Here is a 15,371-nt window from a genome sequence, read left to right as displayed (position 1 = left end):
ACAGGGAGATTAAACCGGAGAGAAAGCTAAGGAAACAAACGTGAACTTGCACAGTTTTATGCACACAGCCAGCCCCTTCCATGCCTGTCCCCACAGCCCCCTGGGACCCTCCTGTGTGCAGTGACCCTGGCGTGGATCGTGCAGAGGGCTTCATTACCTGTGACGATGCAGGTGAACTTGGCATCACTGTCCTCGGACACAGCCCGGGACTTGAGTGTGGTCTCGAATAGCGGCTGGGTCTCCTCTGTTAGCTGAGCAATGATGGAGCAGAAGGTGCTCCTAGGAGAGGCAAAGAAATTTTCAGAGTGGCCTTCCCCCCTGCCAAGGTATCTGGTATTGCCCAATTTGGACTGGTGTTGTCCAAAGCAACTTAAATCTTACCATATACATCCATCATCCCGTGGCCATGGCTCCAGTACCTGAGCAAGTCTTTCTTCAAGGGAGCCAGATCTCTTGGCCAGGTTGGAGGCAGGGATGGTACCGAGAGGCTGAATGGAATCCTGATCCAGACCCACTCCAATAGGCAGTCTTCTGACCATGGGCCAGGCTCCTAAGCATGCCAAACCACCAGCCCTGGTGTCCCCTTCCCATCCTTATTGGAGGGCCTTGCTTTACCCTCTACCATTTATCTCCCAGAAAGCTCGTGCATGGGGGTGGCACACATATGGATAGGTCCAGCCTCAGAGATGGAGACCCCAGAACAGCAGAGCTTCCATTCATGCCAAAGAGGGAAAAGCCAGTTAACCCTCAAGGAGATGCAGTTCAGGGGTCTCCCCTAATGCTTGGGCTCAAAAGAAATGCCCCCGAACTTATGAGCACAGACCATAGTAGACAAAGAATAAGCCAGCCAATGCCAGGGATCTGGATCCAAAGGTAGACTCTAATTCCTTGGGGCATCAGAAAAGAGAGTCTGCTCCTGGACCATCCCTGGACACCACATGCACAAGGGAATACGCGGCTGCCAGCTCCAAGACCAACCAGCACGACTGCCAAACCAGAACCAGCTCCATCCCTGCAGAAGCCAGGACTTTTAGTTCCACTGTGACAGTCGGCCTCCCCGAATTCAAGGGCATTTGCGGGCTCACAGAGTCTAGCGCGGACTCACCAACACTGCTTAGCATGTCCAGCCCTCTCCTTCCTGGGCACAGGAAGCAAACCACCATGCCAAACCCTCTCACGGGCCCGCAGAGACACAATGCGTCCCTAGGCATGAAGCATAACCACACAGCCAGGCTGTCTGGTGCACAAGCCGTGCCCAGCCCTCCCCACTCACCCAGCCCATTGTGAGCAGCAGTGAGGACCGTGAGGGAGGAGAAGTGAACAGAAGCGGGAGGGTCTGCCTTTCTCTGTGCCTCAGAGGAGGGGTTGTCACCCAGGCAATGCATGTCGGCTCGAGCCCTCTCCACCGGGGGCAGGGCAAGGTCTGTGCGAGCACAGCAACAAGAGGCTACAACCCTGTGCTTTGTGGGGAGAGCTTCCACACTCAACTCATCATTTCTGTGCATGTCATTCTGGACTTGAGTTTGAGGAGAAAGGTTCTATCCTCAGGAAGAGTGTCCGGAAGCAGGTAAGACTTCTGGACCCACAGGGTCCAGGCGTGGTGTCTCCACAGGAATGCAGATGCCCGGGCCTTCGGGGCATTGACAGGAGCCCTCCCTGACAAAGACTACCCAGAAAGGGGACCCTAACCTCCCACACAGCTGAACGCTTGAACTGGGTCTGCAGTCAGGCTTCTAGAACACTCCCTGTGATGCTCTCATCTAGAACTCCTCTCTCGCGTACAACTTTTCCTTTTCCTCTAACCGCTCAGAAAGAGACGGTCCTTCAATTCCCTGACACTCAGGAACATAACATCTGAAAACGTTTCTTGCTGCTCTCACACTAAGAGCAAATTTCTGACTTTGGGGCATACCAAATCCCGACCAACAGTTGCCAAAGGAAACTGTTGTGCCAAAAGGATTTGGACTTCCATGATGTTGCAGCTAATTCAAAACAGCCCTCGGTCAGTCCTCCCTCCATAACCTGAATCCTATCTTACTCATGAACATGAGCCTGGTTCCAATATTCAGCTTAGGCTCATAAGGATGAAGCTGCTTGGACACATCTAAGGAGATAAACTACGGGAAATGGGTGCCCAAGAGAAAAGAGGGAAACTCTGCTTCCAGGAAATTTCCGGGAAAGAGCAAAACTTCTTACAGGCTCATGCGAGATATTCAGCAACAGGTAGTCGTCATTTTGTGTCCTTACTGATTTTGAACGGGAAAGAACACTTATCTTCTCAAACTTCCCACACTAGGTTCTAAGCTGCATTACAGAAAATGTTTACATGGGAAAATCATGGCACGGCTTAGCCGAAAGCCCTCTGGGAGGTGGGTGTGGGGGTGCGTGAGAGGAGACAGGGAGAGCCTCTGCATACACTGTCCACCGAATGTCACCCGCTCTCTGTCCCCCACTCCAGACCGCTCTGACGGACTGTGAATGAGCTGCTTCCAGGGTCCTAGAAAGCCAGAAGTCCACATATCTGGAAACCGTCTGGTCCCACCCTGACCCTCCAAGTCTTTCCAACTCTGTGACTTCATAAGGAGATCACAACCTAATCATGTGTTTCTAAGGAACACCAGAATCACTGGCTTTCATGGTGTTCAGAGGAACCGGATTCTGCCCTTAGGTTTGGTTCTTTACCTTGCTTTAAATAAACTTCCAAGGACCTTTCTCTTTTAGCACTCAGCACTCCACTTTGAATTGTCTGTGATGTCCTCTCTCCCACCCGTCCAGACCCTGAACTAACCCAGAACAAAGTTCCTCAGTGCTCTCCTATATCAAGGGAAAGTACATGGTAGGTCCTAATTGTGTCTGTAGACGTTATTAGCTATTGGGACACCAGCTGGCTACTCAGGAATCTTTCTCTGTGTACAGAAACTGTAGGCAACTCTCCCCAAATCTACCAGATGGTGGGAGGCCCAAGTGGTGGGAGGCCCAAGTGGTGGGAGACAGCCAGGAAATGTTCCCACTTTGATTATAAAAGTCAGCTCAGCCAACAGTAAAAAGCTGTCCCCGGCTCGGGAGGCGAGAGGACAGGCATTCCACGGGCAAACCCTGACAGGGCCTGCTCAGGTCCTACCCTGCCTCTGAAGCAGGTGCAGAGAACAAGCGAATGCAGGAAAACGCTAACACGGTGCTCCCTGACCTCAAAGAGTGCACAGTCCTGCGGGGGTGGAGAGAGCCAAAGGAGAGGGGGATTAGAAAAAGAGGTGGTAGAAGAACTTAAGGGACTCAGGGGGAAACCATGTAAGGCAGGAACCCTGGTCAGAAGATCGACAATAAGGGGTCCGACCTAGACATGGGATTACAAACACCGTGGAGACCTCGGACTGGGAAGTGGGGCCCATGCCTGGTGGCTCGCTGTCCGGGCCCCGTGGTGCCTCTCCTGGGGGCACAGAGACACAGCAGCACGCACCTAGGGAAGCCTTGCCTATTTCTGGGTCCCCAGAAGCCTTTCAGTGGTCCATGCAAGCATCAGCTCTGGCCCCCGTAAGACCCGTGCTCACAGGAGTGCCCTCTCACAGCCCCCGCCCGCCACCACCCTCCGGCCCTCCCCTCACCCCATGCAGCCCCGTCAGTGCACAAACTGTCAGCCCGAGGCCCTTCAATGCCCAGACCCAAGGAAAAGAAAAAGCAGTCAGAGAAATGTAATGCAATGTGCGTTTACCTTCCAGAGCTGGGGTGAGACAACCGGTTGCTTGATAAGCTAAGCGAAAACAGCAAATGGAATCATTAGGCCAAGAAAGCAAGGAAAGAAGGCGAAACCAACAACATTCTGCAGAGTATTAATTGGCCACCATCTGGGGCCCGGAGGCCTTTCTATTAAAAGGGACCAGCTGTCTTAGTTGGCCTGCTCGGGTTAGCAAGTGGCCTCACTACCAGACACCAGGGTATCTGAATCCGAGAGCTCATTAAATGCAGCAGAGTCCAGGGGGATAGTTAGGCAGGAAGGAGGCCCCTTGGGGCTGCACTTTGAGAAAAATGCGTCCCAGGCACTTGGGTCACTGGCCCCCAGAGAAGGGCTCATGGCTGCCTGGCACGCTTCCCCACCCCACAGCGCACCAGCCTGGGGAGCAGCTCCTGCTTCAACCCTCGGCCTTTTGGGGGAGAAGAGCCCCCATTCTTAGAAACCCGCTAACGTGCTGGGAAGGAGACAGGTGGCTTGGAGAACACCCATTAATAGGTTAAAGTACGGTTAAAGGGGCCACACAAGGCAAACCAGCTGGAAGAGAAAAGAAGAGGAGAAAAACAAAGCAGTTAATTCGGCAGGAGCCAGGAGGCACCCAGCTCGGTGAGACCAGCACAAGGCCCATTATGCCTACAGGCCCTGATCGCCCCTCCTACCCTGGGGCAGCTCAAAGTGGACACTGGTCACTGGGGGCAGAGGACCCACGCAGGGACACCACCCCACTGTCCTCTCCCTCCACCTTTCCTAACACGAACACCTCCAGGGGAGCCTAGGAGCACTGTGGCACAGCCCTTTGCGAGACCTTGGGACCACCCCCTCTACCCCGGCCCCCTCCAGCTGTCCCTGCCAGGCGAGCTCTCCCTTTGTGACCGGTAGCCCAGCCTGCCCTGTGACACTTGTGTCTGCATCTCCAACCACAAGCAAGTTCCACTGAGAGCCTGTCTCTTTATAACCAAAACCCCAAACTCCTCCTCTGCCCCAAAACACGGCTTCCACTCCAGGGCTCCTGGGCCACCTCCAGCACCCTCCCAAACTCCAAACTGTAAATTTGCCACTTTGGACGCCTCCCTCTCCTCCAGCTCCTAAGTCTCGCCGGTCAACAATTCTTGGCCCTTCTTTCTCCCTTTCCTGATCTAGACCCCCTGGCTCCATTTCTGATGACCACCTCAGCCCCCTTCTCCTTCAAACCCCATATCACACCACTTCCCTGGGGAAAAAAAAAAAATGCGACAATCCTCCCGTTGAGTCTCAACTCCTTAATTGGGCACTTAAGGTCCTCCCCGCTCAGCTCACACCCCCCACTACAACCATGGTTCTCTTCTTCCCAACACCCACGTTCCACTGGAACCAGACCTGTCCCTAACTGCCACGGACGTGGCCTCTAAGCCCATACTTCTGGCCTCCCTGCTTAGAGGGCCCGCCCTCCTTCCTTCTGCTCAACTAACCACTGTCCGCCCTGCCTTCAGACCTAACTTTCCTGGTGGCTTTCCTACTCCCAGCACAGTGCTCAGCAGACAGCAGGCATCCGACAGCTGTTCCATGGAAAGGAGAGAGAGAGAAAGAAGGGAGAGGGTATGCAAGAGCATCTTTCAAACAGGAAGGGTGCTGCCCCCCAGAGGGAGCCGCTGCTCCAGGGAAGGTGGGAAGGGCAAGGATGCAGCTGCCTTGCTCAAGAGCTTTTAAAAATCCTCTGGAGGCCGCGTGGGCAGACCTCCCATGGTTCCAAGACACTGGCCAACTCCATCCTTTCCTGACCATGAACTTCCTTTGCCTTTCTCCTCGTAATTGAGAGATCTCTCCTCTGTTGGGTCTGGATTTCTTCCCTGGGAAGGAGAGGGAGAGAATCAGCTCTCTCATTCCAAGAGGAAAATGACAGGTGCCACCTGCAAGTAGAGGAGACGCTGAGCCGGGACAGTGACCTTGCCCCGGCTCCCTCTAGAGCTGTCTGAGCAGCTGCCCCATTCTCTGCTTCCTCCAGGCCTCACCCTTCCGCTGTCAGCCGGCTCGGGAGGAGCCCTGCGCCGCCAAGGCAACCTTGCCTTCAGCGGGTGGGCGCTGTATCCGTGCCCTGCTGTCCGGGCCAAAGCTAGGCTCAGGGCCTCAGCCAGGCAGGAGCGTCTCCCTCTACTGCCTGCAAGGGGCTCAGAATCCGAGGGCATCGAACGCGGGTGAAGAAAGGCCTACAACAGTTCTTACTGCCACCTTCATTGTACAGAATGGGAATTCAGGGCCCAGGAAGGAAAGGTCTCTTGGCAAAGCAGGAAAGTGAGCCTGGAGGCAGCCAGGACTGGCTGTGGAAGCCAGGGTCTTCCATTCTTCCTGGCTTTCATATATTCTGGGACAGAATAGCCTGATGACTCAGTTTCCCTGAAAGCCTGAGACAGCCTGCCTGACCCAAGCAGAACAGAAGAGGTCTTCCAAAGCTGTCTGCAGTAAACACCACAGGACCTGCGGCTCCTCTGAGCCCACGTGGGCCAGGCTCTCCAAGAAATGAGGGGGCAGGGACTTCTGAAACTTCTGAGTGTCCACCCGACTGTAGTTCCTTACCCCACTCTAGTCCCTGTGCCCCACCTTCCTATAGGGATGAGGTCCTAGAGGGTGGATGTCCTAGGAGGCTGGACCAACAGTTTGCTGGGACTATCCCCGCATGCTGGACCTCTGAACCCCATGGGCACTGGAAATATCCTTGAGCTGACTACAGTCTGGAAACCACCTCAGGGCCGTGGGGTTAGGCGAGGGGAGATAGGCACAGGGGCCCAGGTTCTAGCCCTGGGCCAAGGCTTCCGGTGGCCCAGCCCCCAGCCAGGCTGTCCATCAGCTCCCAGAGGCAGCCCATCCTCACTGGGCCCCCGACAATGACGCCTCGTGAGCTCCATGCATAGAGGTAGACCCACTCTTGTTGGAGCCAAGAGTGAGTGGAAAAGAACCTGCCTCTCAATCAGGACTCTGGGACAGTCAGGGTTCATCTGGGCTGGAGCCAAGGATAGCTGGCAAAGTCCTCCAGGGGCCCTCTTTCTCCTTCACCTCTTGGGCCTTCTTCCCATCCCCACGGGCAGTCAAGCTATTGTGAGGGACAGAAGACTGCATGGTTGCCCGCTCTAACTCAAGAGTCAGGCCTTGCTAGGGAACTGGGAATCGCCCCCCCCCCCCAACCCCTATCACAGCCATTCACAGTCGAATTCTTCCCTCTTTGGCCAGAGGCTTTTCCAGAGGTGAGATAAATCCGGCCCTCCTATCCCTGAGGACCTGTGGGGGTCTGTAGCCCGCCAACAGGGGCAAAACGGAGCCCTCTCTCCCGACGGGGCCCCAGCCCTGCCCCCTCCAAAGGCCTGATGAAAAGTAGCATTCGCATTTAGATACAAGGGGACTTGGACCGGCCACTTCCATCCCGCCTGCAATTCTCAGGCTGGGACACGGCTTTGTGCTCATCAGGCGGGCAATTAAAAATCATCTACCATACAACAGCTCAGCCAGGTAGCTGTCCACTCTCCAGCTTTTTCTCTACCAGTCAAGATCCACTGCATTCCCTATTCTGCCTGGTTTTCAAGCCACCCCCGCTTCCCTCCCTCCATCGCTGCTTCTCTTCTGTGTGTTCTGCTCGTATTGACAAAGGCCAGATGCAGGAGGCAAAGCCCAGGCGAGTCGCCGTGACAAGTGGGAGACAAGTGTGAGGCTCCTACAAGGCAGTCAGCTTCACCACCGACGGGAATAAATGCCCAAGGTTCATTCCAGTTTTTCCACAGAGCTAACGGTTGGGGGAAAGGGGCATTCTTTCCTGGGAAGCCAGGGACCTTGTCCAGTCTGACTCAGTCACTAACCCCAGCCCTCAGCCCTGCCCCAGACATGTGACACCATTTGACGAGTTTTATGCAGAAACCGGTTCCGGTTACATTTGAACTTTTCCAACTCCAAGGTCAACAGAACCCAGCCAGTTCACGAGGAAGTGCCTGGGACTTTTCCTGAATGTCCTTGATGCCTGTTTTTGTGCTGTTTTAGGAATGGAGGACAAGAGGTCCCCAGACAGCTTCTCAGATGAGTGGCTGTTTTCCGCATAAAGCTACAACAAGCCAAGCTCTGGGGCCAGGACACAACCACTATCCCAACAGCCAACCATCACAATTCCCTTTGGAAGACAGGCTCCAGAGTTGGAGGGAAGCTGAGCTGCCCAGAGGGGGCAGGAAATGTCCGTCTCCGGGGCAGTGCACGTGTCCCTGGGTGTCTGGGGGCCTCTGAGTGCCTGTAGGCCTCTCTGTTGACTATCTGTGTGTCTTTGTATCTGTGGGTAGTCTAGCTTCTAAAACAAAGCAACCACACCTCTAATTCTTGGCAGATGAATACAGGGCTCCTCGGTTGGGCCCCTCCCTTGGCATTCTACTCCCCCAAACTGGGCAGGGCACTTGGCTCCCTCAGAACCGCGAGCTCTGATTCTTCAGACAGGGCCAAGCAGCCCCTCATCCCACCCCTGCACCTCACCGGCCCCCACAAAAGATCCTGGGGAAGACCACAGCCCTGGGCCCAGAGGAAGAACCTTATCTGCACAAAAATAAGAACCTTATTTCACCACCCCCACCCCCCTGAGCTAAGTAGCCCCCACTGGGGGGGGTCCCCCTAGCGCCCCTCCCCAACTCGCCCGCTCCCACTCTGCCCCTACCCCTACCCCGTGAATGCTCTCCCCCTCCCTTCCAGCCGGGGGAGGAATTCCAGCCACTCTGGCTTTCCTTATCGCTCACTGTGGAATCCGAGGCCAGGGAGTAGCTGAGTATGGGGTGAGGGTGCCGATGGGACGAGGGGAGATAAAGGAAGGCCTCGGGCCCCTGTGAAATCACCCCCAGAGCTGGGCCCTTCTCCTCGTCCGAGGCCCCGCAGGCCCTGAGGGGTCAGGAGGAGCCTTGAGGGGCCTGAGGGCCACTGCGCCAGGCCACGGCCTCAGCTGTCGGGCCTCGGGAGGAGGGTGCCAGGGTGCCCTCGAGAGCGTCGCCGCAGCCTCCGCCCGCCGAACCCCCCCAACCTCCCACCCCCCCCGCCTCCCCAACCTCCCACTCCCCCCGCCCCCCCAACCCCCCCAACCCCACCCCACCCCACCCCTGGCCCCGGGGCCCCCCGGGAGTACGCGCCACTCACCTGGTCTCCGGCCTCACGCTGAGCAGGTAGCTACGGCTGGCCGGGCTGGGGACCCACACCGGCCCGTCGTCCTCGCCGTCGCCCCCCGCCCCGGCCCGCCCGCCCGAGCCCCAGCCGCGCCCGGGGACCCTGCGCGACCCCATCCCGCCGCCGGCCGCGCGCGCTCGCCAGGCCCCTGCCTTGCCGGCCGCCGCTCCCGCCCGCGGCTGACGCGCGCCCCTATTTATAGCCCCGCGGCCCGGCCGTCGTCACCTGCTGCTGTCCCTCCCCCGGCCCGGGCCGACGAGCGCGGCTTCCGAGGCGCCGGGGGGGCCGGGGGGGGGCACCGCGCCTCGCGCGAGGGCCCGACCCCGCTGCGCTCGGCCAGTCCCGGGGCCGCGGCCCCACGCGCGTGGAGCGCCCGGAGCCGGCCCGGCGTCGGGGCCTGGGCCTCGGGAGGCCTCCCGCTGTGCCCCAAATTCTAGGCCCCAGGACCCCGGCTTCCTGCCAACCTTCCTTCCCCCACCCCCCCGCCCCGGCTCCCGGCAGGTTGGGGGGAAAGGGGGGGGCTTTCGCAACTGTGGAAGCGCGGGCCGCGTGGCCTTCGCGCAGGGGAAGGTGCAGAAGTACCCGAGGAGCTGGGTGGCGCAGGCCAGGCGAAGGCCAGGGACGTCAGGCCGCTTGGAGCCTGGGCTCCACACGGTGGGCGCCACCGCAGCCGGGGACCGGCCCCCTTCTTCCTGGTGGCAGCCCCGGCTGACCCTCGCCTTGCCAGTGACTGCGGTTGGTCCACGACTTAGACAAGCCCACACATCTCCACGGAGCTCCTCCGGATGTGTCTTGCGTTCGCTTCCATTATCTAGCATAAATGAAGGGCTCAAAAACCACTTCTAGAATAATTGGACCTCCTACTCCACCCAGCCTCCATTTCTCAGCACCCTGGGGGGAAATGGCAGAGTCCTAATGCGCAGAAAACAATTCAACCATGCAACAATTTCTAAGAGTAAGATTGTAAGCACTGACGAAACCTGGTTCTAAATACTGGGAGTGACCAATATTTATCCATTTTTTTCTCTCCTTTATCCTTGGAAGCATCCAGAAAGTGCCTGCAGCTGGGTGGCTATGTTCTTTAGGAAGTTAGAGCAAAGGAGTACCACCCCTCTGTCCTAGAAGCTTCACTCTGTACATTCCCACTGGTTTTGGAAATGGCTCTTCCCCCACTCTCGCAGTGTGGTCCCAATGGCAACTGCCTTTATTCCTACATGACCCCATCCCTGGCCGCAGTTGGCTGGCAGCTGACTCAAGCCAGGCTCTTTGTGGTACCCATCTCTCTGACCACAGAGGTAAGCCTCACACCCAAGCTGTGCCGATGGGAGTTCTTTACCAAAATGTTTTTTAACTGGAACTGGGTGAGAAAAGCAGCCTCTCTGTGCTGGAAAGCAGTGAGCTGTGAGGTCTCAGCTTTCAGCAGCCCTGCTTCCTACCTGGCGGAGGAGGCCAGCCTGCAGTGAGGAAGAAGGAAGCTGAAAGAGAGAGAAGCAAAAGCAAGGGGCTCAGAGTCCTGATGGCTTCCAGGTACATCGCTGTAGGTGTTCCTGAAACCCAGCTTTGTCCCTGACATTTTTGTAGGTTGGCAGTCCGACCAGTTTGTTGAATCTGTGTACCAAAAAAAGTTCTCTTTGCTCAAGCTGCTTGGAATTAGGCTTCTGTTGATAGAATGTGAGTCTTGACCAATACGAAGGCAGTTTCTCCCAGTGAGCCCAAATCCATCTCCTGACCACATGCCCCCATTTATCCTTGTTGTTGGCTGTCTGGAGGTGCATGTATTAAAATCTCTTCAGTCATCTACAGGACAGTCCTCCAAATATCTGAAAGCATGCTTCAAGTTTGGGTTCATTTGTTTAAGTTGTATGAACACCCATGGGTCATGCTAGGGCAATGTGCTACGGTAGGAGTCACAGGATCTGTGCTTTCAAGAAACTTTTGTCCAATGGGAGAAACAGGCATATAAACAAGATACAATGAAGACGAAATGTATAATATAAAACTATGTATAGGGGAGCATGAAAGTACAGAGAAAAGAGTGGATTGCCCGGGGTTTGGGTTGGGACGGTTTACAAGGCAGTAAATTTGAGAAGAATTTTGAAAATTTCATAGGTGCTCACCAAGTGGACTGTTGGGGCAGGGGAGACAGGACAGACAGAATATTCCAGATGGAGGAAACAGTGTGGGCAAAGATACGGAGATACAGAATAGCCTGGTGGGCATGGTGTTCAAGTGTAAAGGAGATGGGGAAAGAGACAATTAGGGCCAGAGCCAGAGGGTTTTGTCTGGTCCACAAGGAAGCTAGACTTCCCTTTGAGGCCACCTATCACATGACCACGGATAGGGTACCACTAGTCACCCAAGTGACCCTCTGATTGATCAATTTCCTTTTCCAAAATGTGACCCACACAGAGGTCACCCCGTGGCAGCCCACAACTGAATTAGCACCTCTCTCTGTTTGGGCCCCACTCACTAGGAACAGCATTGTCACAGCCAAATTATTTCATTGATCCTGAGCCTCTGCGTGTTCAGCACAAACTACCGTTCTTCTAAGTCTTTCCTACTCCTGCTCGTAAGGTCTTTTTTATCCTGAGTGCCAACTTGTACCGTTTTCTAGTTAAAGCTCATCTTCTTAATCTCCCACTCCCTTTCCTTCTTGCCTAAACCTTTATGAGCCCTGCTCCTGTCATCTAGGGTACGATCTATCCTTCCAGCTTCTTGTCGTGTGCCAGCTAAATAAGCAGACGTTCGTGAGGATAGGGGCAGAGCTGAGTAAGGCGTGCCGAGGCCCTTAGGGCTGGAGAGGTCAGAAAGGCACAGTCTCTTTCCTCTCTAAGCTTACAGTCTAGCAGGAGAGAGAGGACCTGTTGAGTGGTGTCAAGTCCTAGGCTGGAGTCCAGAGACTTGGGTTCTAAATCTCCTCTCCCACTGAGTGTGACCTTGGGCAGATTGCTCCCCATCCCTGAGTTTTAGCTTTCTCCTTTGGAAGGAGGAATGAGGCGGAAATAACCATAATCCAAGATTTGCTATTAGATGCACGTACTGATGAAGCATCATCAGTAGGCATTTGTTAGTGATGCCAGGACCCCCTCTCCCGGTTGTTTTGAACTTCCCAGGGCCCTGGAGTAACTGGGCGCTTGTGGTAGGAAAGTCTTGGGCTACTGTTCATTAACATACATAGCTCAGCCCGGGAAGCTGGTCCCTGTCCCGGGGTGGCTGGGGCTCCCCGGACACTCTGGCCCCACCACCTGAGCCCCTCTCGTTGAGGTCTAGATGAGTGCGAACATGCCTTGCATTCCGACTTAGTTCCATCTCTTCCTCTTCTGCTCTCCTTTGAAGCATACGTTACCCAACATTTACTAGCTGCCACGACACCATTCCCTGTGCCTCACCATCCTCCCCCTGAACTTACTGAGTTCAGGCCACTGCACAGTGAGCGCCACGGTGTACCAGGCTCTGGCCCCCTGCCATCATCCCTCCCTTTCTAATAACTCAGTCAACACACTGGCAGCAGGTCCACTGACCTCACCCTCTCGAAGACCCTCACCCCCACTTCCCTTCAGCAGCCCAACCAAATGCGCGTCACTTGAACCTCATCAGAGGAATTTCTCCACCTCTAAAATGCCCCCTACTAAGCCTGCCCTCCGCTTTAAGGCAACTCCACACCCCTAACATGCTCTCCCCTGAGTTTCTCCTGGGCTCCTTTATCCACCTACTCCCACCCCCGTCTGGACACAGGCACAATGTGGGGAGGGCAATGACTCCGACAACTGTACTCTCCTCAGAGGTCTCCTCTCCCTTGGCCCTTGACCTTCTACTAAATTTGCCTTGCCAGTTCCTAACCTGGAATCCGGCTGTGGCTTCTTGCTCCAAGGCTGGCCAACTCTGGTTTCTAACCTAAGTCTGGTCTCAGGCAGCTTGGCAATCCTTTCCCAATTCCCCAGGCTGACCCTTTCCTTTCCCTATAGCAACAGCTCCAAACAAGATTCCAACCTCCCCTTTGCCCTCCTGACTTGCAGCGGTCAACTATTCCTTCAAAATACAGGGAAACCTGAGACCATCGGATAAGAACTTCAACTTTGAAGGAGGACAGGCTAGCTAGCATCTCTGAGTCCTACTAACCTCTGCTTCAAAATTGACATTGTTGTTTAGAAGGTTCTCGAACATCTGCTGTCAGCTCTCCCTGCCCTCCCCCACCCAGCCTCCTTCCTCACAACCTCAGAGGATGATTGTTTGCTTTTCCCTGACATATTTACCCCTTCTTTCCCTTCCCTCACTACCTCTGTTGCTCAAAAGCGTTCAGAGGAAACCAGGCACAGTACCAAGCAGTAATGAGTTACCAGAGTTAGGTAATAAAGGGCAAACTTTGGCCTCCTGAACAAGACAGAAGCAGCCCAGTGACCAGAGCTGAAGCGGAGGTCAGAGCCAGGCCCGCCCAGCAAGAGTGGCCAGAGGCCAATCCCTGAGTGTTACAGTGGAGCTCCTGGGGGTCAGAGCTGGCTCCCTGGCCTGGAGCAGGGAGAGGTCTGAGTGGAAGAACATGTGGAAGGGAGGAAACGGGGTGGGGGGCGCAGGAACCACTCCAGGTTGGCAGGAAGCCGACTTGGTCATCGCGTAGTACCCCCTCCACCTCTTGCTGGGAATAGTCCTCCTCCAGGCAGCCCACTTCACGTTCAGGAGGATTTTCCTTTTGGTGAATCTAATTCTGTTGTGCCCTCTGAGGCCACACAGAGGAAGTCTAGAGTGACGGTCTTTTTGATAGAATAGCCCTGGAAAGGTGTGATAATACTGATCAGGGACCACCTCTTTTCTTGACGAATTATCAGGTTCCTGCAGTACGTCCTTGGGTGAAACGGCCTGGAGAGCCCTACACCATGCTGGATGCTCCCCTGGGAACATGTCCACTCTGCCAGGGCATGCCTTAAGCTGCTGGGCCGAGAATGTCACATTGCACTTGTGAGCTCTTGCAGGCACGGCACAGCTACCATCAACACCATTCTGGTCAATATCAAGATCTTTCAAGATCGTATTTTTCTTCTTGGCACCCATGTAGACTCACGCTGAGGTAGCCTTTTCCACAAGCGATGGCATAGGAATTGAGGTCAGAGGTCCGTGAGACCTTCCTTACAAGGCAACATCAGCTTCCACTCCAGTCTTCCACGCCCTCCGAGGCCTATGGCCCATCTCAGGGCAAGTCATGTAGCAGGATAAGTGAATCAAACACATGTCCACCCCTCCTGCTTCTTGTGTTTTCCCTTCTTTCGACTCCACTCATTTTAAAGGTCTCAGCCCTGAGCTCAACAAAGCCCTAGATTTCTGCTGGTCCTGCCCCCACTCCCCCAGCCATGAGGACCTACTGCCTTCTGCTGCAAGCTGGTCTTCCTGCTAGTGAATCTGCAGTGCTCTGGAGTGTTCGTCTGACCTTCCTCCAAGGACCCCCACAGCTCCCATCTCGGGCAGCTGAGCCCCTGACCCTCAGGAGGGTCATTTCTGAGCTTGCTGGCACCCACCACGCTTCCTCCTAAAGGACTGCTCCTGGTGTGTAAGCCCATCGCCACCACCACCCTCACCCGCCCGAAAAGTCAAGTGCCATCTCCAGGCTCTGAACCCTCTACCTGTCCAAACCCTCCTGTCTGCCCTCCACAACCTTCTACCCTTTCCTTGTTGTCCCCTCCCCACTCCCCACCTTGTCTGTCATACCCTTTCCCTGTTTGGAAATCACATTCCAGAACCAGCCTAGGGTAGAAACGTGAAGCCTCCATCTCAGGCAAAGAGCTTCTTAGGAAGCAAAACCTACCCTCCTTCTCAGATACAAAAAATATTCGGCCCTGTCTATGCACAGTGGGTCCTAGGGAGAAATTCCAAGCAAATTGGTGTAAGGACCAGAAAACCCCAGAGGAAAATAGGACTTGTGTACAGTGTGCCCTGGGCTATCACTGAAAAAGGGAGGCAAGAAACAGGTCTTCCCAGTTTAATGAATGAACACCCTACCAGAGAGGAGCTTAACCACTCTTTAGACATCAAAGGCATGATCAACTATCCCCATCTTCACAGAAAGTAGAGGCAAAAGCTGTGGGACTAAGTTGTAGAAGCAAGATCTGGTAGATTTTAGACTATCACTATGTATATGCAAATACCATACCCACCCATGAAGTGAGATGGTTCTGCTGGTCCTCTGTCACTTAAGCACTCACGAGGATGGGGGCTTTTCCCACTTAGAACTGACTTAAATGGCTTTATCGTATCCTTTTGCCCCATTTTCCGTACAATCAGCTATGTATGTATTGATTTTTTTCACTAAAAACTCAACTTCAATTTGCAATAATAAATATTATAAAAAATAAAAGCATTTTAAAAGGCCAGTGCATGATACAATGAACTAGCTCAAGAATTCATCCGGACCCAGGTCCCTAATGAAAAGATGCATCTTAAGATGCTTTTAAATTATCAAGTAAACAGACAGTTCAAACTTGAAAAGGCCTGACAAAAGCCAAAA

General features: G+C 54.7%; 1 protein-coding gene across 3 annotated transcripts in view; it reads right to left on the bottom strand.

Annotated features, from left to right (window-relative positions):
• Positions 1-9,014, bottom strand: part of ALPK3 (alpha kinase 3) — a 50,909-nt gene extending 41,895 nt beyond the window's left edge. The window contains exons 1-5 of one of the 3 annotated variants that reach the window (XM_027570883.2): positions 8,852-9,014; positions 5,486-5,553; positions 3,710-3,748; positions 382-550; positions 158-279 (exon numbers count right to left, since the gene is read on the bottom strand). In XM_027570883.2, coding sequence (XP_027426684.1) covers positions 158-279; positions 382-550; positions 3,710-3,748; positions 5,486-5,553; positions 8,852-8,994 — 541 coding nt within the window. In that variant the 5' untranslated portion in view covers positions 8,995-9,014. The remainder of the gene's footprint in view (positions 1-157; positions 280-381; positions 551-3,709; positions 3,749-5,485; positions 5,554-8,851) is intronic. The other 2 variants (XM_035728065.1, XM_027570885.2) reach the window with 2 other exon arrangements.
• Between the last annotated feature and the right edge of the window lie 6,357 nt (positions 9,015-15,371).

The sequence above is a fragment of the Zalophus californianus genome, chromosome 6 (genome assembly GCF_009762305.2).
Source record: "Zalophus californianus isolate mZalCal1 chromosome 6, mZalCal1.pri.v2, whole genome shotgun sequence".
Taxonomy (NCBI): Eukaryota; Metazoa; Chordata; class Mammalia; order Carnivora; family Otariidae; genus Zalophus; species Zalophus californianus.
Note: the sequence above shows the minus strand (reverse complement) of the source record. Positions and strands in the feature narration are given on the sequence as shown.